Source organism: Nasonia vitripennis (genome assembly GCF_009193385.2).
Source record: "Nasonia vitripennis strain AsymCx chromosome 1 unlocalized genomic scaffold, Nvit_psr_1.1 chr1_random0014, whole genome shotgun sequence".
Taxonomy (NCBI): Eukaryota; Metazoa; Arthropoda; class Insecta; order Hymenoptera; family Pteromalidae; genus Nasonia; species Nasonia vitripennis.
Window position 1 is genome coordinate 117875 of NW_022279602.1, and position 20699 is coordinate 138573.

General features: G+C 36.5%; 2 protein-coding genes across 14 annotated transcripts in view; both read left to right on the forward strand.

Moving 5' to 3' along the window:
• The first annotated feature begins 351 nt into the window (after positions 1 to 351).
• The window catches only part of LOC100116230 (dimethyladenosine transferase 1, mitochondrial), a 141509-nt gene continuing 121161 nt past the window's right edge, over positions 352 to 20699 (forward strand). For 4 of the 13 annotated variants that reach the window (XM_032601439.1, XM_031921622.2, XM_031921625.2 and 1 more), the window contains exon 1: positions 352 to 1237. The gene's annotated coding sequence lies outside the window, so the exon portion shown is untranslated. Of the gene's footprint in view, positions 1461 to 1556; positions 1857 to 20699 lie in introns of those variants that run through there. The other 9 variants (XM_032601438.1, XM_031921626.2, XM_032601437.1 and 6 more) reach the window with 7 other exon arrangements.
• On the forward strand, positions 12485 to 15170 carry LOC116415942. The gene is made up of 2 exons (XM_031921629.2): positions 12485 to 13375; positions 13471 to 15170. Exon 2 carries the CDS (start codon positions 13655 to 13657, stop codon positions 14018 to 14020), a length of 366 nt encoding a protein of 121 aa, XP_031777489.1. The 5' UTR covers positions 12485 to 13375; positions 13471 to 13654; the 3' UTR covers positions 14021 to 15170.

Sequence of the window (20699 nt, forward strand, 5' to 3'; positions counted from 1 at the left end):
TCACAAAACTGAAAAATCACTATAAAAAAAAACGAGTAGACAAAAGGTAAAAACGGACACACACACGCATCCGTACGGACATTTTCCAAAAAGACCATTTCTCGACTCAGAATGCATCAAAACACACTTCCCACACGTTTTTAGACAAACTCAAAAAATCACTATTACAAGGCTTCCTAGGAAGGAATAAATTATATCTAAATAAAATATCACTTGCTCATCAAAACCAAAAACCAATAAATGCAAAATTGAAATCCAAAACCATCACTATTTTTGGTACAAAAAAACCAAATTTCTCGTTAAAAATGTTTTGTATAGACTTTTTACCTTGATAATCATCAAATTATTTGTTTATTTCTGCAATTTTCCTTTAATTTATCTACATCTGAAACTTTTACTAATGTATAAAGATTTTCATGAATTTCGGACGTTATTATAACCTCTGATTACTGAATTTTCACATTTATTTACTCTAATAACACTCGTGATAAACAGATTTACCGTATCTCATCACTGGGAAATCTGTGAAAGGTCAAATCAGGATTTTTTGCCTTCGATGTTCCACAATCGGTGTAGACACAAAGTGCACGTGGAGGCGACATGCTGACCACGAAATCTTCTTCGCTAAACACGATAAACCTATCCAAAAAAATCTCACGAAACTAGAACGATGTACTTCCCTATTCACTACTATTATTTATCGCTATTTGTTGCAAAAAAAATCTGTAAACTGTCGACTACAATGACCAACAAACACAGAGACTGCGGTAAAGCTCTCTTCGCGCTGTTTACACAGCAGGATCGAGCGGGAAACTGACAGGAGCTGCGTTTTCGCGGTTTTTTCCTAGTCAGAAAAATATGGTTGTCGCAACCAATACTTTTGTAAAACCTCCTTACACACTCATTATTCATTTTCTTGTCATTTATTTACTTTCATTATTGTTAAAAAGTATATTTTACATAATATACTGCATGAATGATGAATCGTCTGCTTGTGCGTGCTCATATGCGCGCCAAGCTGTAGGAAACTCATAGGTGGCGCCGCCGAGCGGTTGGGTAACAGAACTAACGGCCTGTTACCCAAGCTTTCGTCCCCCCATTTTAACCCAGAACCGTTCTTCTATAGGAAGTCTATATTCGTTGCTAATATTATGCAAAGAAAAAATACTTGCAGATGTAAAGTATCTTTCAACTACAACATAAATTATAAGAATAAAAATAAAATAGTGGGTCATAGGTTGGTAACAGTTGTAATTACTTTTTTTAATCACTTTTAAATATCTGGGATGTGCACATGCATTATCCTATATATTTATTTATAATCCATTATAACAAAATAGTTATTATTCTTAAATAAATACAGTAATATGTTTCAAAGTTAGTTATGATTATGTTTTATGTAATCTGTCAAATCAATAATTTTGTAAATTATGCTCAAAAGCTGACACATTGCCAAGAAGGTTATACAGCATCATGCAATTCTAATCCTTTGGCTATAGTTATTTAATAGTTAATATTTTAATGTTTTTCTAAAATGATGGTATTAATTGTTACAGTTAGCACATGGTATTAGGTTATTTTCACTGTTAATATTTGAAAAATATTTCAAATATGCGGAAAATGGTGTTATATTCACTGAATAAATGAAATATAAGTTTTTATTCAGATGATAAATTAGATACGATGCATAATAGTTTTTGATCTTTATGCAGAAAAATTGATTTCTCTACACTCAAAGAAATGTACAGTTGGATTAACTGAAAACTCTGGCAGTTTTTACCGGAGCGCTCAAACAAATGGTTTAAGGTTGAATCTGCCTTAGCACTACTGCTGGTTTTACCTGGCAGTAAGCATAAGTATAAAAATTGAATATTTAATAAGTGATTCATTGTTTTGGCATGAAAATTGGTAACCTAGATGATTCTGATTTAACTGTTTTTGTTCATATTTTCACATCCAGGCTAATGCGAATTTTTAAATTGAGCAGGTCAAATTTTACTTATAGCCAGTTACGCAGTAAATACTATCTCTAGCACATTGTATTTTTGGTTTTCAGTGTATTTTTACATGAAGAAAGTGATAAATATTTTGCCTTTCTTGTCAAGACATTAATAAGAATTTTAACTCTTAACAGTCGTGAGAGATTTTGAGATCGATGCCTATTTCTCTATTTTTGCATTTGCTCTCATTCGAAAACTAACGGGTCTAGAGAGCGCATTTTTTACATATAGATTTATTTTGTGTCAATGAAACAATATACAAAGTTCAATTAACCTTAACTGAAATACTTTTTATTTCGATTCCGACACTGATGTGAATAACTTATACGACTAAATAATTATCATGGGTGTTGAAGTCGAAATCAAAAGTATTTCAGTTAAGGTCAATTCAACTTTAAATATTTTCACAACCAAAACAGAAATATATATGCAAAAAATGAGCTCTCTAGAAATTAGTTTTTAAATGAGAGCAAATGCAATGCAATGGAAAAATCTCTCACAACTATTAAAAGTAAATATTCTCATTAATGCCTTAACAAAAAAGCCAAAATATTTATCATTTTCTCCAGGTAAAAATACACTGGAAACCGGAAATACAATGTGCTAGAGATAGTAGTTACTGCGTGACTGTCTATAACCAAAATGTGAGCCGCTAAATTAAAAAATTCACATTGCCGTTGGTGTGAAAATATGAATGAAAACAGTTCAATTATCTAGATTACATATTTTAAAATTTAAAGGGCATTGTAGTGATAAACTCAAATTCACTGACTCGGATACTGAACTTTTCTTTAAATTCACTTCTTAAACCTCACCGTGGGCGACTTTGGGCACGGAGACACAATATATCTTTATACTTTTTATTCTTTTAATTGCACTTCTCACTTATATTTAAAAAAAAACTAAATAACATACACACACACACACATTATTACCTACTTCAAATAGGGTTAGGGTGACACTTTTCAATGCACATGTTTCAATACTACACTTTTGGTAATGATTAATTTATCAAGATTTCTTGTTGGTAATATTGCATATATTTTTTTTTCTGAATCCGCTATTCAGATTTCATACTATTTAACCTCATTTCATTTTATTTTAAACACCTGAAAAATTTCTACCAGGGTTATGACTGTTATGAGGGTTATGAATTTAAAGCGTGCGGGTTCTCATCTGTTACCTAGGCAACCGACCATAGCAACCAATCAGAATCACGTATTAAAGGCTTCACAACCAAGTCCATCATTTTTTTAAGAGAGGAATATTTCTGAAATGTTTCTAAATTATTTTGTGGCACGCAGTCTATTTATATGCAAAATCGCAAAATATTTCTGATTTATTTCTGAATTATTTCAGTGTTTAATATTTACTGGCAAATTTGCAGTAAAATAATTCCGGAACATTCCAGAAAACTTCCATAAAATTTCTTTAAAATATTTCGAAATTATTTCCTAATTATTTCAGTGTTTAATCTTCACCGGAAAATTTTCAGTATAACAATTCTGGAATATTCCAGAAAACTTTCATAAAATATTTCTTTCCTAGATTTAAGCAACATTTCAAAATTATTTCTTAGCCCGTAGTCTCCTGGAATTTGTATTTGAAATAATTCTGGAATATTTAAGCAAGCTTCCAAAATATATTTCTTTAAAATAATTCTGATTTCTTTCAGAATTATTTCTGTGTTTCATATTTACTGGAAAATTTGCAGTAAAATAATTTCGGAACATTCAAGAAAGCTTTCATAAAATATTTCTTTCCTAGATTTGAGAAACACTTCTGAAATGTTTCTAAGTTTAATAATCACTATAAGTTACTAGTGAAATGATGATTCAGAAATATTTCTGAAAAATTTAATAAAATATTTCACCTGAAATAATTCAGAAATATTCCACATATCTTCCGTGAAATATTTGCTTTACGCACCACAACATGGCGGCAAGTCTCTTGTTAATTGGACTCCTTAGATCGGTCATGACTGTCAGGAAAGCGATATCTGACGTCATGACCGTCCTAACCTTCTTCTTTTTATGGCCGTGGGTGTGTTCCAGAGGGAACGCCAGCAGCGGTACAGCAGTCCGGTCCGCGTTCGAAATTCCGGTGCTGTGCTGTTACTGTGAAATCGTTCCGCGTCAGCTGATTCTGTTTGTACTGTTTGCAGTTGTAACCTCTTGAACATTACAAAGTTCTTATTATAAGTTCAGTTATTATAGTATGTAATACATTGAAAGAGTTGTACAATTTTAATCACGAAATGGAAGATCTAATCTTGCTAGATAACTTTTTATCATCTTCTAGTAGTGAAAACAGTGATGATGAAAATGACGCAATCATGTTTTTCATTCCGCGTCGTGAACGTCGAAGAATTCCTCAAATCAATAATTAGATAGAAACTGTAATTGTAAGATACAATAATAATGATTTTAAAGAAAAAAAGATACCATGCAAACAGCTGACGCGGAACGATTTCACAGTAACAGTACAGCAGCGGAATTTCGATCGCGGACCGGACTGCTGTACCGCTGCTGGCGTTCCTTCTGGAACACACCCCGTGGTTCGCTGTCTATGCGACTGCGAAGCCGATGCGCCATCTTGTTCTGAAAGCCCAATCAACAAGAGACCCGCCGCCATGTTATGGCGCGTAAAGCAAAGTTATTGTGTCCGGCGACTGTACCACGACACCGCGAATATATCTTATTATATATATATATAATTATAGTAAATACACAAACAGTTTGTATCTTTGCTTTTACGCCATCGGCTTTCGTAAACTAATTAATGTTAGTAATATTAAACTTTTGGATCAAATTATACGAAAAATAATTGAAATCATGTAAGCGGATAAACTGTTAATTCGTTAATTCGAACCCCTTTTGTTTTTGAATATAAAGAATAACTCCATAGTTTGACAGCAGGTACAAACACATAATTGATCCAGTGTGAATTCATGCGCAGGCAGCTAGAGTTAAAATTTATTTTAAGAGTTCCAATAAAATATTAAAGAATTATTTCATAAGTATTTCAAGAAATGTTCCATTGGAATATTTCCGAAATAATTACATGATAGTTTGCGAGACATATGTATGGAATAATCCTGAAATATTTCAAGAAATATTCTATTGGAATATTGCAGAAATAATCATATAAAAGATTGCGAGACATGTGTATGGAATAATTCTGAAATCTTTCAAGAAATATCCAAAATTTATTTGAAAAGTTTCAATAAAATATTAAAGAATTATTTCATAAATATTTTAAGAAATATTCCATTGTAATAATGAAGAAATAATTATGTAAAAGTTTACAAGATATATCTATGGAATATTTCATAAATTTTTTGATAAATGTTTAAAAATTCGTTACAAAAGTTCCAAAGAAATGTTTAAAAAAGATTCCAAAAATCTTCCGCAAAATATTTCAGTGTATTATTAAGTAAATAATTCTGAGCAATATTTTATGAAATATTTATGTAAGATTTCCTAAAGAACATATTGAAATATTTAAAAAGGAATTTTATAGATTCCAACAAAATATTTATGGAATATTTTTGAAATATTTCACGAAATATTTCCATTGAGTCGGTTGATAGCTCTTCTATGGAATATTACTGGAAGGTTTCAGAAATATTCCGTGGATATATTTCACTGAAATATTTCGAAATATTTCATTGAAATCTTGCATGCTGTGTGGGACTGAAATTTAAAAAAAAACTATATAATATTCACACACTTTATTACTACTTCAAATAGGGTTAGGGTGCCACTTTTCAATACACATGTTGTAATACTACACACTCTTAGTAATGATTAATTTTTACTAAAATTTCTTGCTAGTTATATTACATATATTTTATCTGTTATCAAGGTTTCCACATTTCATTTTAAACACCTCAAACATTTCTACCAGGGTTATGAGTTATGACTATAGGGGAGGGTTATGAGTTTAATGCGCGGTTCTGATCTCGTTGCCTAGGCAACCAACCAGCAACCAATCAGAATCACATATTAAATGCTTCACAACAAAGGCCATCATTTTTTTAAGAGAGGAATGTACACTGCGCGTGAATTGATCCACGGTATTATTACTGCCGCTATGACTGTTGCTATGACAGCTACATGAAAACTCCTCCTTTGTTGACTATGGCCTTGTGATTTTTTTGTGATGGTCAGATTTGGTAGCAATACCGTGGATCAATTCACGCGCAGTGTACACTATTAAAAATCAGTGATTGAAAATGCAACAAAATGTTATTGAAGTTTTTTCCAATCACGTAATTGAAATTTTCAACCACACCCAATACTTAAAAATTCATTAACAATTGTTCAAAATTTAAGTACTTTTTAATATAATCCTTGAGCGCTTTTAAAAATTATATTGTTGCTTTAACTTCTGTTGGAAACGTGTTTAAAAATACTAATTTTATAAGAGTAATATTTATGTATTGCAGAAAAAGAAAACATATAGTTTAATAAATAAATAAACAGCTTTAGGCTGTTACTTACAATTTAATATCAATGATCTCAAAAAAGTCAAAATAGTTGCTGATTATTATCGGTAGTTCGAACATTTTTATACATTACCCCGCATGCTTGAATTAAAATCTCACTAATTATCTGATGTATTAGTTTATATTTTAAAACAATCTGACGATTTTAATTATTATGATGATCCGTTAGAAACAACTCTCAAGATACTTACTACGTAACTTGCCATGCCCTTTTTATTGTACTTATATTGTTTGTATCACGTTCTAATACATAAAAAGAAAATCTTAGTTGTTCAACAGAAAACAAAATGAAACGGGCATGGCAAGTTATGTAGTATAAGTATCTTGAGAGTTTTTTCTAATGGATCATCATATAACTTAACTTTAAGTTAAGTAAGCCCTTGATTGAACCAAACAATTTTTTTGCTTTATTATGATTAAATATAATAAACTTGACTTTGTTTGATTGATCTCAGTTCTTTTTTATATGTAATTTCGTTGCGGAATATATCAAACTCGTCTAACCTTTTACTTTTTTAAAAGTCTTTTTTTTAGAGATTATTATCTACATCTACATCTACATCTACATCTACATCTACATCTACATAATATTAATTTGCTTAAATTTCTGTCCAAAACGTCATTTCTAGTTGAATATATTCCAATTCCTTCAATTCTAATTGAAATTTTTTTAACTGCCACATGAGTCCTAACATCTAAGAATATTCCTACCGTTTTATTTTTTTCTTTAGTGCACCAATATTGCAATATTTTAATGTAAAGATGAAATATCGCACTTTCCGGATTTTTCAGGAAATTTTTCTGGACTTCTTGGAATTTTGGTCTTCCTGGAATTTTAACACTGACAATATACTTATGATTATAAACGAGGTTTCTTGGTGGTTAATCTAGGTGTAATTTTAAAGGTAGCACTATATATCATTTACCATAACTATAATGGGTTAACCTCAGGATCATCCTGACACCTGGACATCATCTTCAGAAAGTGATTTTTTTAGTATATTAGTTGTATATCTTTAAAGCATTGTATGGTAACCCTGCTAAAAATACCCAATTAGACCCGATAAAAAAAACTAATCGGTTTGAATACGTTTTTGTGATCCGGGATTTCCGAATATAAACCGATTAACACAATTATAACCGATTTGCACCGATTGGGCAAAATATTTGACGATGTTTTAATCGATTAAAATCGGTTATATTACCCTGGTAGAAAAAGTCCGATTAAAACTGGGTAAAAACCTAAGAACTAAGTAGTTAAAATGTATTAAACTGTTCACATTTTGCATGGCTGAAAATTGCCGGTAACTACCCATTTTTAATGATATAGAAATATGCTTTGTATAAGTATTGATAATTTAACAAATTTGAGTGGGATACAATAAATAATTGTCAGTATTTAGGCGTTACGTAAATAATGCTCTTAATTTCAACAAATAACGCAGTCTGTGCACATCGTATTACAACGTTCGCGTGGCTCAAATGGCTAAGGCGCGTGTCATACGAGTTTCGCCTCCTGGGAGGCGTGAGAGCGAGTTTCCGATCAGACTCAATTTTTCGCAAACAAGTTTTCGCATAAAAATCGTTATTCAATACCTTACTTCAACGGAAACTCCCACAAAGCGTGTTAATACCGAGCTTTTCATATCTAACCTCGAATTGCAATATCCCACGTGTAACTGGATTCCAGTTTTTTCCTAACTATTATGGGAAGTTACTATTAAGCATACTCAATCTAAGAAAAAGCGTTACATTTTGTAACACAAACTGGCAAGTAAAACTACCAATTTCTTAGATTGAGACCCTAAGAACTTGCTAGTTACTAGGATTCCGTTTCTACCAGGGTAGTGTTAATCGGATTATATTCGGAAATCCCGGATCACAAAAACGTATTAAATCCGATTTTTATTTCTTTTAATCTGTCTAAATCGTTTGTAATTGTGCAAATGTTGCGGTCTAGTATGCTATAGTTCATTAATCGGTTTCAATGGGTTATAGTCACACGTATATCTTATGATAATTGGTTAGTGTAGTAACTTGAATGACCTTATATACTAACAATCATAGAATCTTTGCGCTTGCGAGTGAGAAAAACCGGACGTCACCTGGCGGCGCGTCCGTAACAGTTTAATCAATTTTTTTTTTAATCGGTCTAAATCGTCTGTAATTGTATAAATGTTACGGTCTAGATTGTTATGGTTCTTTAATCGGTTGAAATAGGTTTTCATTGTAGTAATTGGTATTAATCGATCGAAATTTGTACAAATTGATTTTAATCGGTTTTAATGGATTATATTCGCACGTATCTTATATGATTAATTGGTTAGTATTATAACTTAAACGGCCTCATATACCGACCATCATACAGTTTTTGTGCTTGCGAGTGAGAAATACCGGACGACCCCTGGCGGCGTGTCCGCAACAGTCACTTTGTTCGCCTTATACATATCTATTTTGGATAGAAATAAAATAAGGAGCACCCGTCACAATATCAAATCATATAATTTTCATAAAAATATATATTTAAACCTTAATATTTTAATTACCATAGGGTCCTCATAACATCATAAAATCATGAATTGTCTTAAACCATTCTGAACTTTAGTTAGCGAGTTGTAAGGTTTAACAGAAATAGTAATTAATGATTTATAAGCTGCAGAAAGAACCTAGCCGAGGTGATCAAAAGATCGATATTTTCCCGAAATGTCAACTTAATTAAAGCCTTTTTACTCCCGTAATCGTACGACATAGAAAACCCTGTTTTTTTAGTTTTCGATTTTTAGCTTGAAAACTAGTCATCAGAATAATTAAAAATTTTTACAGTAAATAGATATTATTGTCTTTTATTGCCAAGAATTTTTTAAATACGTTTGACGATTTAGTTTTAGAGATATTAAATTTTATTTTAAAATCACCTTTTTTATCATAAAAATTGAACGGAACAGCCAATCTGGAAAATCTTGCGGGAAAAAGGCAATTTTATGCTCTTTTAGATACACTATTGTTGAATATATTGTATAGATCATATTATAAAAAAAGCAAATATATTTTTCAAAAATCAAAAAATGGCTACAATATGGCCAGAAAATGGTCAGAATCATAAAAAAATGTCCGAATTAAGAATCAGAAAACATACATGCATGCCAAATTTTATTACGATCGATCGCGTGGTTCCACAATTTTTACGGTATACGTACATACACACACACAGCCATCCGCACGGACATTTTCTAAAAACGCATGATTCATACTCCAAACACCTCTAAATGCGTTTCTACAAAGTTACAGCGAAACTGAAAATTTTACTATTACAAAGCTTCCTCTTAGGAGGAAGCAAAACCAATAACTGATAAACCGAAGTAATGTTTCCCAAGGTACTTCGTCTGTCCTTTAAATGAAGTGGTGAATTATTAGTCAACACTAATTTCTTAAACACGTTTAAGTTTAGAACAACAATATTAGAACCGATCAATTCTGATCATACAATATTGGTTGAGTACTGATTTTGAACCAATTACGATTACAACCGATTATCATAGACACAAACGCTAATCCTTTAAAACACGATAACATTTGCACCATTTTAAGAACCGATTAATCACGATCTCACAGTATTGGTTGAATACTGATTGGGACCGATTACGATTACAGCCGATTATTACCAACCTTAACTCTAATCCTTCAAACGCGATTACATTTGCACCACTATAACAACCGATTAATCCCGATCACACAGTATTGGTTGAATACTGATTAGGACCGATTCCGATTACAACCGATGATTACCGTATAAGTGTACGTTCACAGTAAGGGCAATACCGTGGCTTGTGTCGGGATATCAATCGAAACGACAAAGCACCATGATAAGATGCTTTGAAAGTTATCGATACAAAGATGCAAGTATGGATGTTTCGAGGGAATGATTTACAGATTCGATTTATATAACTATTGGTGTAATAGTCAGGATAGTTGAATTAATAGTTGAGTGAGGCGATAACCTTCGATCGAAAATCGATACTTTATATTATGATAATATACGGTGGGTTCTTAGTTCGCTGTGCGGATTTCTTCGTGTTGGAACTCCTCACTGTACACTGTATTCTCCAGGGTAAATATTGCAATAGATAGATATCAAAACCATTCGTTTCTTAATAATCACTCTCTATGTCTAAAAAATTTGAATTCAAGCGGGAGCCCGGAATGATTTCGAAATGTCCCTAGACCATGCGCGGCTAACTTCAATCCACTTTTTACCATGGCAGAGCCACAGTAGGAGCCATGGTGCTTACCGTGGTAAAGCCACGGTGAGTGCCATGGTGAAGCCGCGTTAGAGGTTCGAGACAGGCCCCGGGTTTTTTCAATGGTCACCCCAAGACTCGTCCGCGCGAATTCCGAGATGTTAACTTGAAACTTGGAACGTGGAAACGGACTACTGAACGATCAGCTTCGGCCGTTGGCGATGCATTCGCCAACAGATGGCGTCAATGCTTCGTGCTTCCGCATAATTGCCGGCTCAAGTGTATAGGTACAGCTGAGCAGACGGCTTAACTTAACCTGCTGGAAGTGACGGTGAAAGAAAGCTGGATATATCTGTACAACAACTTTTTTTTTACTAAATCAAAATTTCCTTTAATTTATCAATTATATTTTCATTTGTATTTGCAAAATCTGCAAACGATTCCGCAATTAATACTATTTTTTTATATCAATATTTAAAAATCAATCGCTGAGTTCATAAAGCCGCTGAATACTTCCAATGTCTTTTTTGCGCGCTCCTGCGTATGTACCTGCGTTTGACTTGTCTCGCGGCGATGATTAGTTAGTCGCTGTAGGTTGGCAACCACGGAAGAGCGGCCATGTTCCCGAGAGAGAGAGAGAGAGAGAGAGAGAGAGAGAGAGAGAGAGAGAGAGAGAGAGAGAGAGAGAGAATTGCCGGAATTCGGTGCTTGCGCAAGTCGACCTAGGTCGCGATCGCGCGCATGGAATCTGTTGGCCCGTTGTAGAGCTAATGCGTGTGTATGCGCCTCTACTCGCGTGCCGCATTTGCGCAAGTTGACGATCAAGGATCACGCTCACGCAGAGGAGAATGAACTTGGAACTTTTCGTCGACTGCGTCGTCAGGAGTTCGGATTTGCACCAAATACTCATCCTTGTAAGCCCGCCGCTCCGCAACACCTGCAAAAAGTAAGTGCTTAATTCTCTTTAATTTTTTTCCCTAAAATCGTAACCTCCGAAACAGCGAATTGCATCGTACTTCTAATGTACCCGTGGCTATATGTATCGGCGTGGCGTTCAAAGGACGGGCATATATTTTGTTGTAATCAAGCTTGAACAATTTGTATACAGGATTTTCACTCGAACATAGAGGTTATGGGCATCAGTTGATACCTGTAATTTGTGTTTGTAACTTGACGAATCGAATTCTTGAAGTACATCAAACATCAGAATGAAGTAGACCCTCCGCTCTCTCAATGCTTATCAAACTATTTTGACACGATCAAATGCACACAAAGGGCTTACTTATTAAGTTTCCAGTCTGAACGGTGTATTACTTTTCAGCTATCAGAATATATGCTCATTTTTAAATAGCTCAATATTGGAAAATCAAGCTGTTATATTAGGAAATATAGTAGAATTACAACTTTTTATTTATGAAGCATAGGAATCAATGAATGTGAATTTGGAGTAGCTTACAAAAATTTCCTTTTAGTCGGCAATTTGGTCAAAATTTCAACTTTTATGTTTAAAGGCATAAGTGAATAAAAAAAAAATACTGGCTTATTCTGCATGTGACAAGGATAAAAAAAAGGTATCTATGATCTTTTCTGTAAACCCAATACTTTTTGAATTAAAAATCACTCAATGTTGAAAAAATCAAGTTTACTTATATTTTTAATTCAAAAAGTATTGGGTTTACAGAAAAGATCATAGATACCTTTTTTTTATCCTTGTCACATGCAGAATAAGCCAGTATTTTTTTTATTCACTTATGCCTTTAAACATAAAAGTTGAAATTTTGACCAAATTGCCGACTCAAAGGAAATTTTTGTAAGCTACTCCAAATTCACATTCATTGATTCCTATGCTTCATAAAATATTAAAAAGTTGTAATTCTACTATATTTCCTAATATAACAGCTTGATTTTCCAATATTTAGCTATTTAAAAATGTCGGGATGACATTTTCTACTTTTCTAAGAGTGTGTTTGATGTTTGTAGGTACATTATTTCTAGTGCTTTAAAGCTGTGAAGTTTGTGCTGTGGTCGGTATGTTATTCACATTGGGCAATATCCTAATATTTTTCATGGGTGTATAAGGAACAGTTTCTGCTGGCTTGATGATATAAACTGAGACGACAGCAATATCACAGGAAACCTTTGTAATATTTGCTGAATTGCTTTGTTTTGTAATTCGTTTCCGTTGCACTGTGTCTCAATACTCATTGGAACCTTCTGCTCTTGCATCAGTCCATTACTTTAATTAGAATGTACCACGTACAGAACATTATTCGTCTGCTTTCAAACGTCACTTTTCTGTTCCTGCTGTAGGCCATCTAGTTTCATAGTTTCCAACGTTATATTAAAATCCAACACATCTTGACAATAATTCTTGCAATCCCTATTTTGGTCTTGATTAGAAATTGATATACACCTTTTCCTACTATTATACCCTTTGTCTAATTGTCTTAAATATGGAAGTTTCTTATTTTCAGTGGCCCATAGATGGACTACGCGCGAGGAGAACACTCTAATCTCTCTTGTGGCTACAAACACAGGGCTATGGAAAATAGCAGAAGAGATAAAGTTAAGTTCTCAGCAAAAGAGAGTTTTATGGAGTAAGATCGCTGATGAAATAGGAGTAAAAAGTAATAGAATATACACTTATGTGTTTTATAAATGTTATATAAAACAATTGGTTATCGTATATCTATACTACATTATCTGATTTGACCTTTTTCAGAGGATCAAGCTCGCTACAAATGGCAAAATCTTAAAACCCAGTATTTCAAAGAAAGGGATTCCTTCAGACACTTTGTTGCGATGTCCATTTTAGACAAGTAGGATAATTGGGCCGATGATGAATTTGACGAATCACCTGATACCAGTCAAGATGATTCAAATACTCAACGTGAAAAGCCAGAAACATGGTCGGTGTGCAGAATTCTGAATGGAAAGCAAAGTGGGAATTCCTGCTGAGCATTTTACCATACATGGATGAAATAGAAGACGATGACCATAAAATGAATTTTAAGCTCCAAGATTTCGCTATGCTTTTTAATTTTAAAACTAACAACAATGTAGCACGACTATTTCAAGAACAGCAACAAAGCAATGCTGTAAAAATCGAAAAAGTAGAAGTTCAGCAAAATAAACCAGCACTATCATCGCACAGACATCAGCCAATCGGTGCTGCAAAAGTTGAATCTGTACAAGTTGTAGAAGTGAAAGATGAGGAGGAAATCGTGAAAGATAGTGAACATTCAATTTTTTGTACGCTCGTTATTCATTAAATATGTCTAATATACAATTTTAACATTTTTTTTTCTTTCAGATGTTATAACTCTTAGTGACGGCGAAGATAGCCCAACTGACAACACGGATAGCAAACCCCCCGTAGATCTAAGAGTTTTGCTCACGAATCCGTTTGTTTTGAAAAAGGAACCTCTATTCGAAAACTGATTAGCATGATAATTTATAGGATCCGTTCGTGCATCATTGGCAGCTGCATTGCAGCGCGCGCGTGAAAATCTCTCTGTCACTCTAAAATTACTTATTTACTCTTATTTTTGTTTGTTTCCTTCTTAATTAACTTAACAAACTACGTATTTTTATCGCTAAAGTATAATAGAATGTACCTAATTTGTAAAAGCTTTCATCTTGTTTACGTGATGAGATAAACGATGAGGCTACAAATGATTAATCTGTGTTACAAAGAAAAGATATGACGTATCTCAATGCAAGATCCGCTTGATTTTTTTTATTTCCGTTTTACTTTTTGTGTTACCAGGCGCTTCGGATCAGGGTTCAGAAAGCTAAATTAAACTTATATAGAACATACTTTTATTGCTACGCTGTATTTCTTACATTAGTAATGATACATTTAGGGATTACATTCAGGAAAAAGACAAGTAACGTAAATACGTTAATTTTTTCGTTAAAAATTATAATGAAGAGTTAAAAAGTTTTATCGAACACGTGCATTGTCACTTTCGCTTCGATTTCTTCATTATTTTGCATAAAAAAAGAATATATATTATAATTTACAGTCGAAGTAGTGAAATTGGTAAACAGAGAAGAAACACAGTATAAAATTTTATTTATAGTCTCTCGAACTAATGTTAGAGACTTGTGGATCTCGAAGGACGAGTTGGCAATAAACAAAAACACTCTCAACCGTTAATTTGAATTAATATGCCGTAAGAAAAGAGCTTTGATATTTATTGAAAGATAGAGTGTATTTACAAGTGTTTAAACTATGGAAAAGAAATGAAGGCTACAGTATTAAAGTACTGACGCGTTAACAAACGATATTGTTTAACGATCGACACTGTGAGGCGAGTCCTCACAGCGCTTCGGCAATACGTACTGAATAACACAAATCAGCGAAAGCGGCAGAAGACCGCTCGCGAAACAGGCGGAGAGAGAAAGAGTAGGAGCGAGCGAGCGCGCGTTGCCATGGGAACCTCATTGGTGCCGTGCGTGCTAGCGAAAACCGTCGAATTTGAAATTAAGATGACAAGCTTCTCGAACCTTCTCGCTCTCTCTTCGCATATTAAACTAATTTTTGAACACATTTTTTTTTAATCACTCAACTAATCAGAATAGAAATTGCATGTTAGCAGTCTAGCTTGAATATGGCTCATCGAGATTGGCTCATTGCGATGACTCTCGGAAACTTCTCGGAGGCAGCTGATTCAACCGCTTTCTTGGCCGCATCGTCTTCTCAGCAGTTTCGAGCCCCTTGGCCTCGAGTAGAGGTAGCCTCCGTTCTAGTCTTCGCGGCTGATCGCCTGTGGCGTGAGGAAGTATAGAAGTGTCCGCCGTCCCCGGGCAGCCTGTAGGCGAAGTACGAGTTGACCTTGTCCGCGTTGCCGTTACCTCTGATGGGAATGAACTCGGCGGCCTAGGGGCTAGGGTTCTTATAGTTGACCGCGACGTCGCCCTCAAGGGAGATCGGTCTCTGCGGCGCGTACCCGCGGATCGCCTCCATCGAGTCACTGATAGGCACCAAGGCGTCTCTCTGCGGCAGCTGCTGCTGCTGATGCTGCTGATCCGTCCTCTGAGTGTTGTAGCCGCGCAGCTGGTCGAAGCGCTGGCGAGTGTTGCTCATCAGCGGCTGCAGCGAGTGGTCTCACAGCTGACTCGCCACCTGTACCTGACCACGGGTATGAACTTGCTGTCGGGGTTGATGGGCGGCAGCGGGTTCTTGTAGTTGACGAGCCCGTCGTTCTTGAGCGAGTAGGGCCCGGGCATTTGGTCGTCGTAGTGCACCTTGATATTCGGCGAGCGGAACTGGCGCGAGCCGCCGTAGTCGGGCTGCGCGTTGTAGATGTTCACGCTGGTGTACTGCAGTCTCTCGGTGACGCTAGACTTGCCGTAGATGGATAGCTTGCCCGAGGACAGCTTCTTGCCGAACATGGCGAAGTACTCCTTGATGGTCAGGACGTCGAGGAGCTGCTCGTCCTGCTTGTTGAAGTACTGCTGATGCGCGGCCAGGGTGGTGTCGCGGATGGGCAAGACGGTCGTCAACTGGTGCTGGCGCGGCTGGTGTTAGCCCCTCCTTGTGCTTGACACCGAGGTAAGGCATCTTCTCGTTCTACAGCTTCTGGTAGGCCACGGCCTCGCTGCCCTCGTAGTCGTACTGCTCGCTCACCGTCTGGATGTCCTGGTACTCCTGGTAAAGCGGCAGCTCCTTCTGCCGACGAGACCGCTGCTGCTGCTGCTGCGACTGCAGCTGTCGCAGCTCCTCGACGATCTCCGGCTTGGCGGAGCGCGCGTGGCCATCGCGCTTCGAGTAGTTGGTCGCCTCGAAGCTGTACTGGTAGATGGTCTTGGACGTGGGTTTGCTGTACTCGGTCTCCAACTGGCGGTAGTAGCTCTTGGGCTGGACCATGGTACTGCAGTAGCTGAGCTTGAGTGGGGACCGGCTTGGCGCGGGCTGGTAGTACAGCGGCTCTGAGTGCAGCATTCTGAGGCTCTGGCTCCTAGCTGGCTGCGTCTCATATACTTGTCGTGGCTGCTGGTTGCGCCCGAGTCCGGGTAGCGGAAAATCTACGGACTCTTCACGATCGAGTCGAGCAGCTTGACGCTGTATAGTCCTATAGGACGTCTGCTGCAAGTGGATCATCTCCACCAAATCGAAAGAAAATTTCTAGAAGCATCACAGAGAAGATCGTCTATCAATTATTGGAAAAATCGTTAACACGAAGACATCGCAACATATGTCAAGAGAGTTTCCATTCTTATGTGTTTGTTTTTTTATCACTAGTACGAAATCCAGAGGTTGCCCTCTTCGTCAATAAACAATTAGAAAAGTTCGTTATAAGCGCTTCTGTTCTGTGTGTATAACAATTAATGGACATATCCGAAGAAATTTATTTACTCTTATCCTCAAAAGAGTGAAAAACAACACCTTAGCTTTCGCTTTTTATCTTAACTTATTTTTTATAATATATCTACTTTTCCTCGCGAAATTGACGGATCGCAGTAATCGTTAAATATATTCTTATTTCTACAGTCTAGAATTCATACGATATACAGAGTATGATTGAACGAAGGAAAAATAAAGCTCTCCTTACTCTTATCTGTCGAGATATATCTCTTTATGCTAATATAATATTACAGCGAAGGATCAAACATGGGCTGATAGGTGATATAGCTCTCAGTTCTCACACGCAAACAATATAAATCACAATATTTACTTGTGTACCACTTGTCTGAGTGAATATGTACGTGTGTCAGTGTTCTCGTGTACATCACCGGAGACGGAGAAAATAACGCGATTTCATCATGCCCTCTTTTCGCCAAAGCTCCTTCCTTGATCGTTGACGTTATAAATTGCACTGAATAAACACTTTCAAGGATTTTAAAATTTTTCTTTATTAAATAACATTTGTTTATTATTTTATAAACTCGATATTTATAATAATTGTTGTTGTGTTTTACACTCAATTATTTTATGTATTAAATTATATTTAAACAAAAGAAATTATATCTCTAAAAGCAAGACTCGATATTTCTCGATAGCAGCTGCGCGTATGTATATGAATCATCATCGAGGCAGCGGTAGCTCTTCGCCGACGACAATGCAGCAAGGAGTGTCCAGTCGCCGGTAGAGCTTTACGGCGCGAATAGGACGATGGCTCCGTGATCGACGAGATCTTTGCACATATGGTTTTGATGAACGATAATTATGCGGACGGGTTTTCAAAGGTGAAATGCGTTTTTCGTGAGATGCGGCTTCTTGACTCCTCTGGTCGAGCGTGCGCTCTTATGCGCTGTCTTGGCAACCACCTAAACCACCTTCAAACATCAAAATAATATATTCAAACTATTAGTACATTACGATAAGTGTGACTTAAATAGTTCTTTATTACACGGCGCGGTGTAAAACTGAAACATTTAAGTAAGAGTATCGTATAAAAATTTTTATGTATACACTAAAATATTTCCTTTCATTACTATTAAAATTACAAACCTTGTATTTTATAGAATAATGTTAATTATACTGTCACTGCACCCTATGGAATGGGATTTTGCCTAAAAAATTGCATCAGTTGGCTTCTTACGATTTCTCCATTGCCGGTTAATACGTTATCTGTTTCCTCTTCATCAGCTACAAGAACTTGATGATTCAGTAATTAATTCATCAGATACAACAGTTTTCGGCTTCTCAATGTCTATTATTATATTGTGAAGAATGCAGGCCGATTTCGTTATCAACTCAGCTATTTTGGGTTCATGCTGAATAGTCCCATAAAAAATACGCCACTTCTGGCACAATCGCCCAAACGCGCATTCCACAGTAACTCTTGCTCTGGAAATTCTTTTATTAAATAAACTTTTGTGCTGTGACAGGTTTTTACCAGGATACGGTTTGATTAAATTCTTGCTCAAAGGGTAGGCGCCATCACCAATAAAAAAGTATGGCAAAATAGTGTGACTGTTGTACAGTTCATCTTCTTCTGGTATTCTTAACCTATTTGCTTTTAATTTTTTATACGTAGTACTATGCTTGAACGTTGTGGCACCGTGTTGATGTCCATATCCGCCAACATCAATAAGTATGAATCTGTAGCAAGCATCAACAACAGCCTGGAGCGTGATGGAAAAGAATTTTTTATAATTGAAGTATCGTGATCCTGAATGTTGTGGTTTTCTTATTCGTATATGATGAACATCGATGGATACGATACAACGTGACACATCCCATAACAAGAAATATTCTTGTGCAACATTCATAAAAATATCCTGTGTTGGAACTGGCATATGTAGAGGAGCCAATTCTCTCCATATAGCTGCAAGTACGTCTTTGATCAAATAACTAAGTGTCGATTTGCCCATCAAAAATGAAAAAGAGAGGTCGCTATACGCTATCGTCTGCACCAGTCGCTAAAAATCTAAAACAAAATTTAGAACATGAACAATCATTTTTATGTATTTTACGTATGTACGAAGTCACCCAAGCCAAAAAAATATTATGTATCTATTCATACCTAATCGTAATAAATAGTTTTTCTTCTGGTTTGATAGGTGTGATGTTGCGCTTTTTATAACCGATTCGGTGACGCATACCATCAATTACACTGGTTTCTGACTCGAACTTCGTACCGCGGACTCTTACATCTACAGAGGGGGACAACGTGTAGGTTTTGGAAACAGGTACGCCTGGCGTGGCAGAGGTGCAGAAATAAAGCTTAATACACACTGTTTATGCTGAATAACAAAAGTCGTATATTCTCCAACCCCTAGTAGGGAAAAAACTTCGTCCGAATACAATTTTACCCGTGATTATGGACCTCGGAATCAAACGCGTGATGCTACTTAATGCAAAACGACGTCATGAAAATACCACTTGTTACAATCGATATTGACATAAGTTGATAAACAACGAGCTTCGACTATCGTAGAACGAGACTAACTGTTTCGTCGGGACATTACAACCCGTATTCAAATCACCCAATATGGCGTCGGTGTCGCTTCAAAGGATGCGGTGTCCGTCAAGATGGCGTCTGACCGTTGGATTTTCCCTCTGGCCTCGTTGATAATGTCTTTCTCGCTGTCGGCTTACTGCTGTTGGCTACGTGCTGAAAAGCGCGTAAATCTCCGATAAGGTCGTGACAATCGTCCGCTATAGAACAATTTCGCCGCGAATATAATCGCGATCATTCATATTACGGAACCGCTATTAACGTCGGCGGAGAATGAACGCGGAACTCGCTCGATCAGCGTCGACGCCACACCAACGCGTTATGGGAAAATCGGGTTGCCGGATTTATGGTTTCAACGACGTCTCGACCTACGTACTGGTGGTATGCTGGATCGGTTGATCGACAGCGGCTCGATATTTCCTCCTTAGAGGAGCTGGATCGCTTGTAGATCAACAGCGGCGAGCCGCACTTATGTCGCGGTATCTGGATCGCTGAACGATCAACAAACGGCTCACTAAATCACTCGAACGAACTAGCTGGATTGCTGAGCAATCGACAGCAGCTTGGTCTTATTATTAATATGGCGGATCTATTTGATCAACCGCGTCTCTACGCATACGAAGCGGCTATTCGTTCGCTTCCGATACGCACCGTTTCTCGCTTCGCATAAACCCCAAACCCAACACTCACCGAACAAATAATTATAGGCTGCGTGCCGAGTGTGCAACAACTTACTACAACGTCTACTTCTTCACTCGAACGTCACTCAATGGCTTCCTACTCTCTCTCTCTCTCTCTCTCTCTCTCTCTCTCTCTCTCTCTCTCTCTCTCTCTCTCTCTCTCTCTCTCTCACTGTCGGCGTTAGTGAAAAAACTGGCGGAAAAATGGAGCGTCCTGTCGGTTCAACGGTTGAGACAATTCTGCTCGAGAAGGAAGTCTCCTTCTTTTCACTCACCCTGCGCGTTCCTGGAAAAGACGCATTCGAAACGCCCCCATATATTATTCCTCCAGCGCAAAGGAGTGCGAATCATCGTGAATA

Bases quoted from the DNA above. Each gene is read 5' to 3' on its own strand.
- LOC116415942 (XM_031921629.2), top strand. From the start codon at position 13,655: ATGGTCGGTGTGCAGAATTCTGAATGGAAAGCAAAGTGGGAATTCCTG.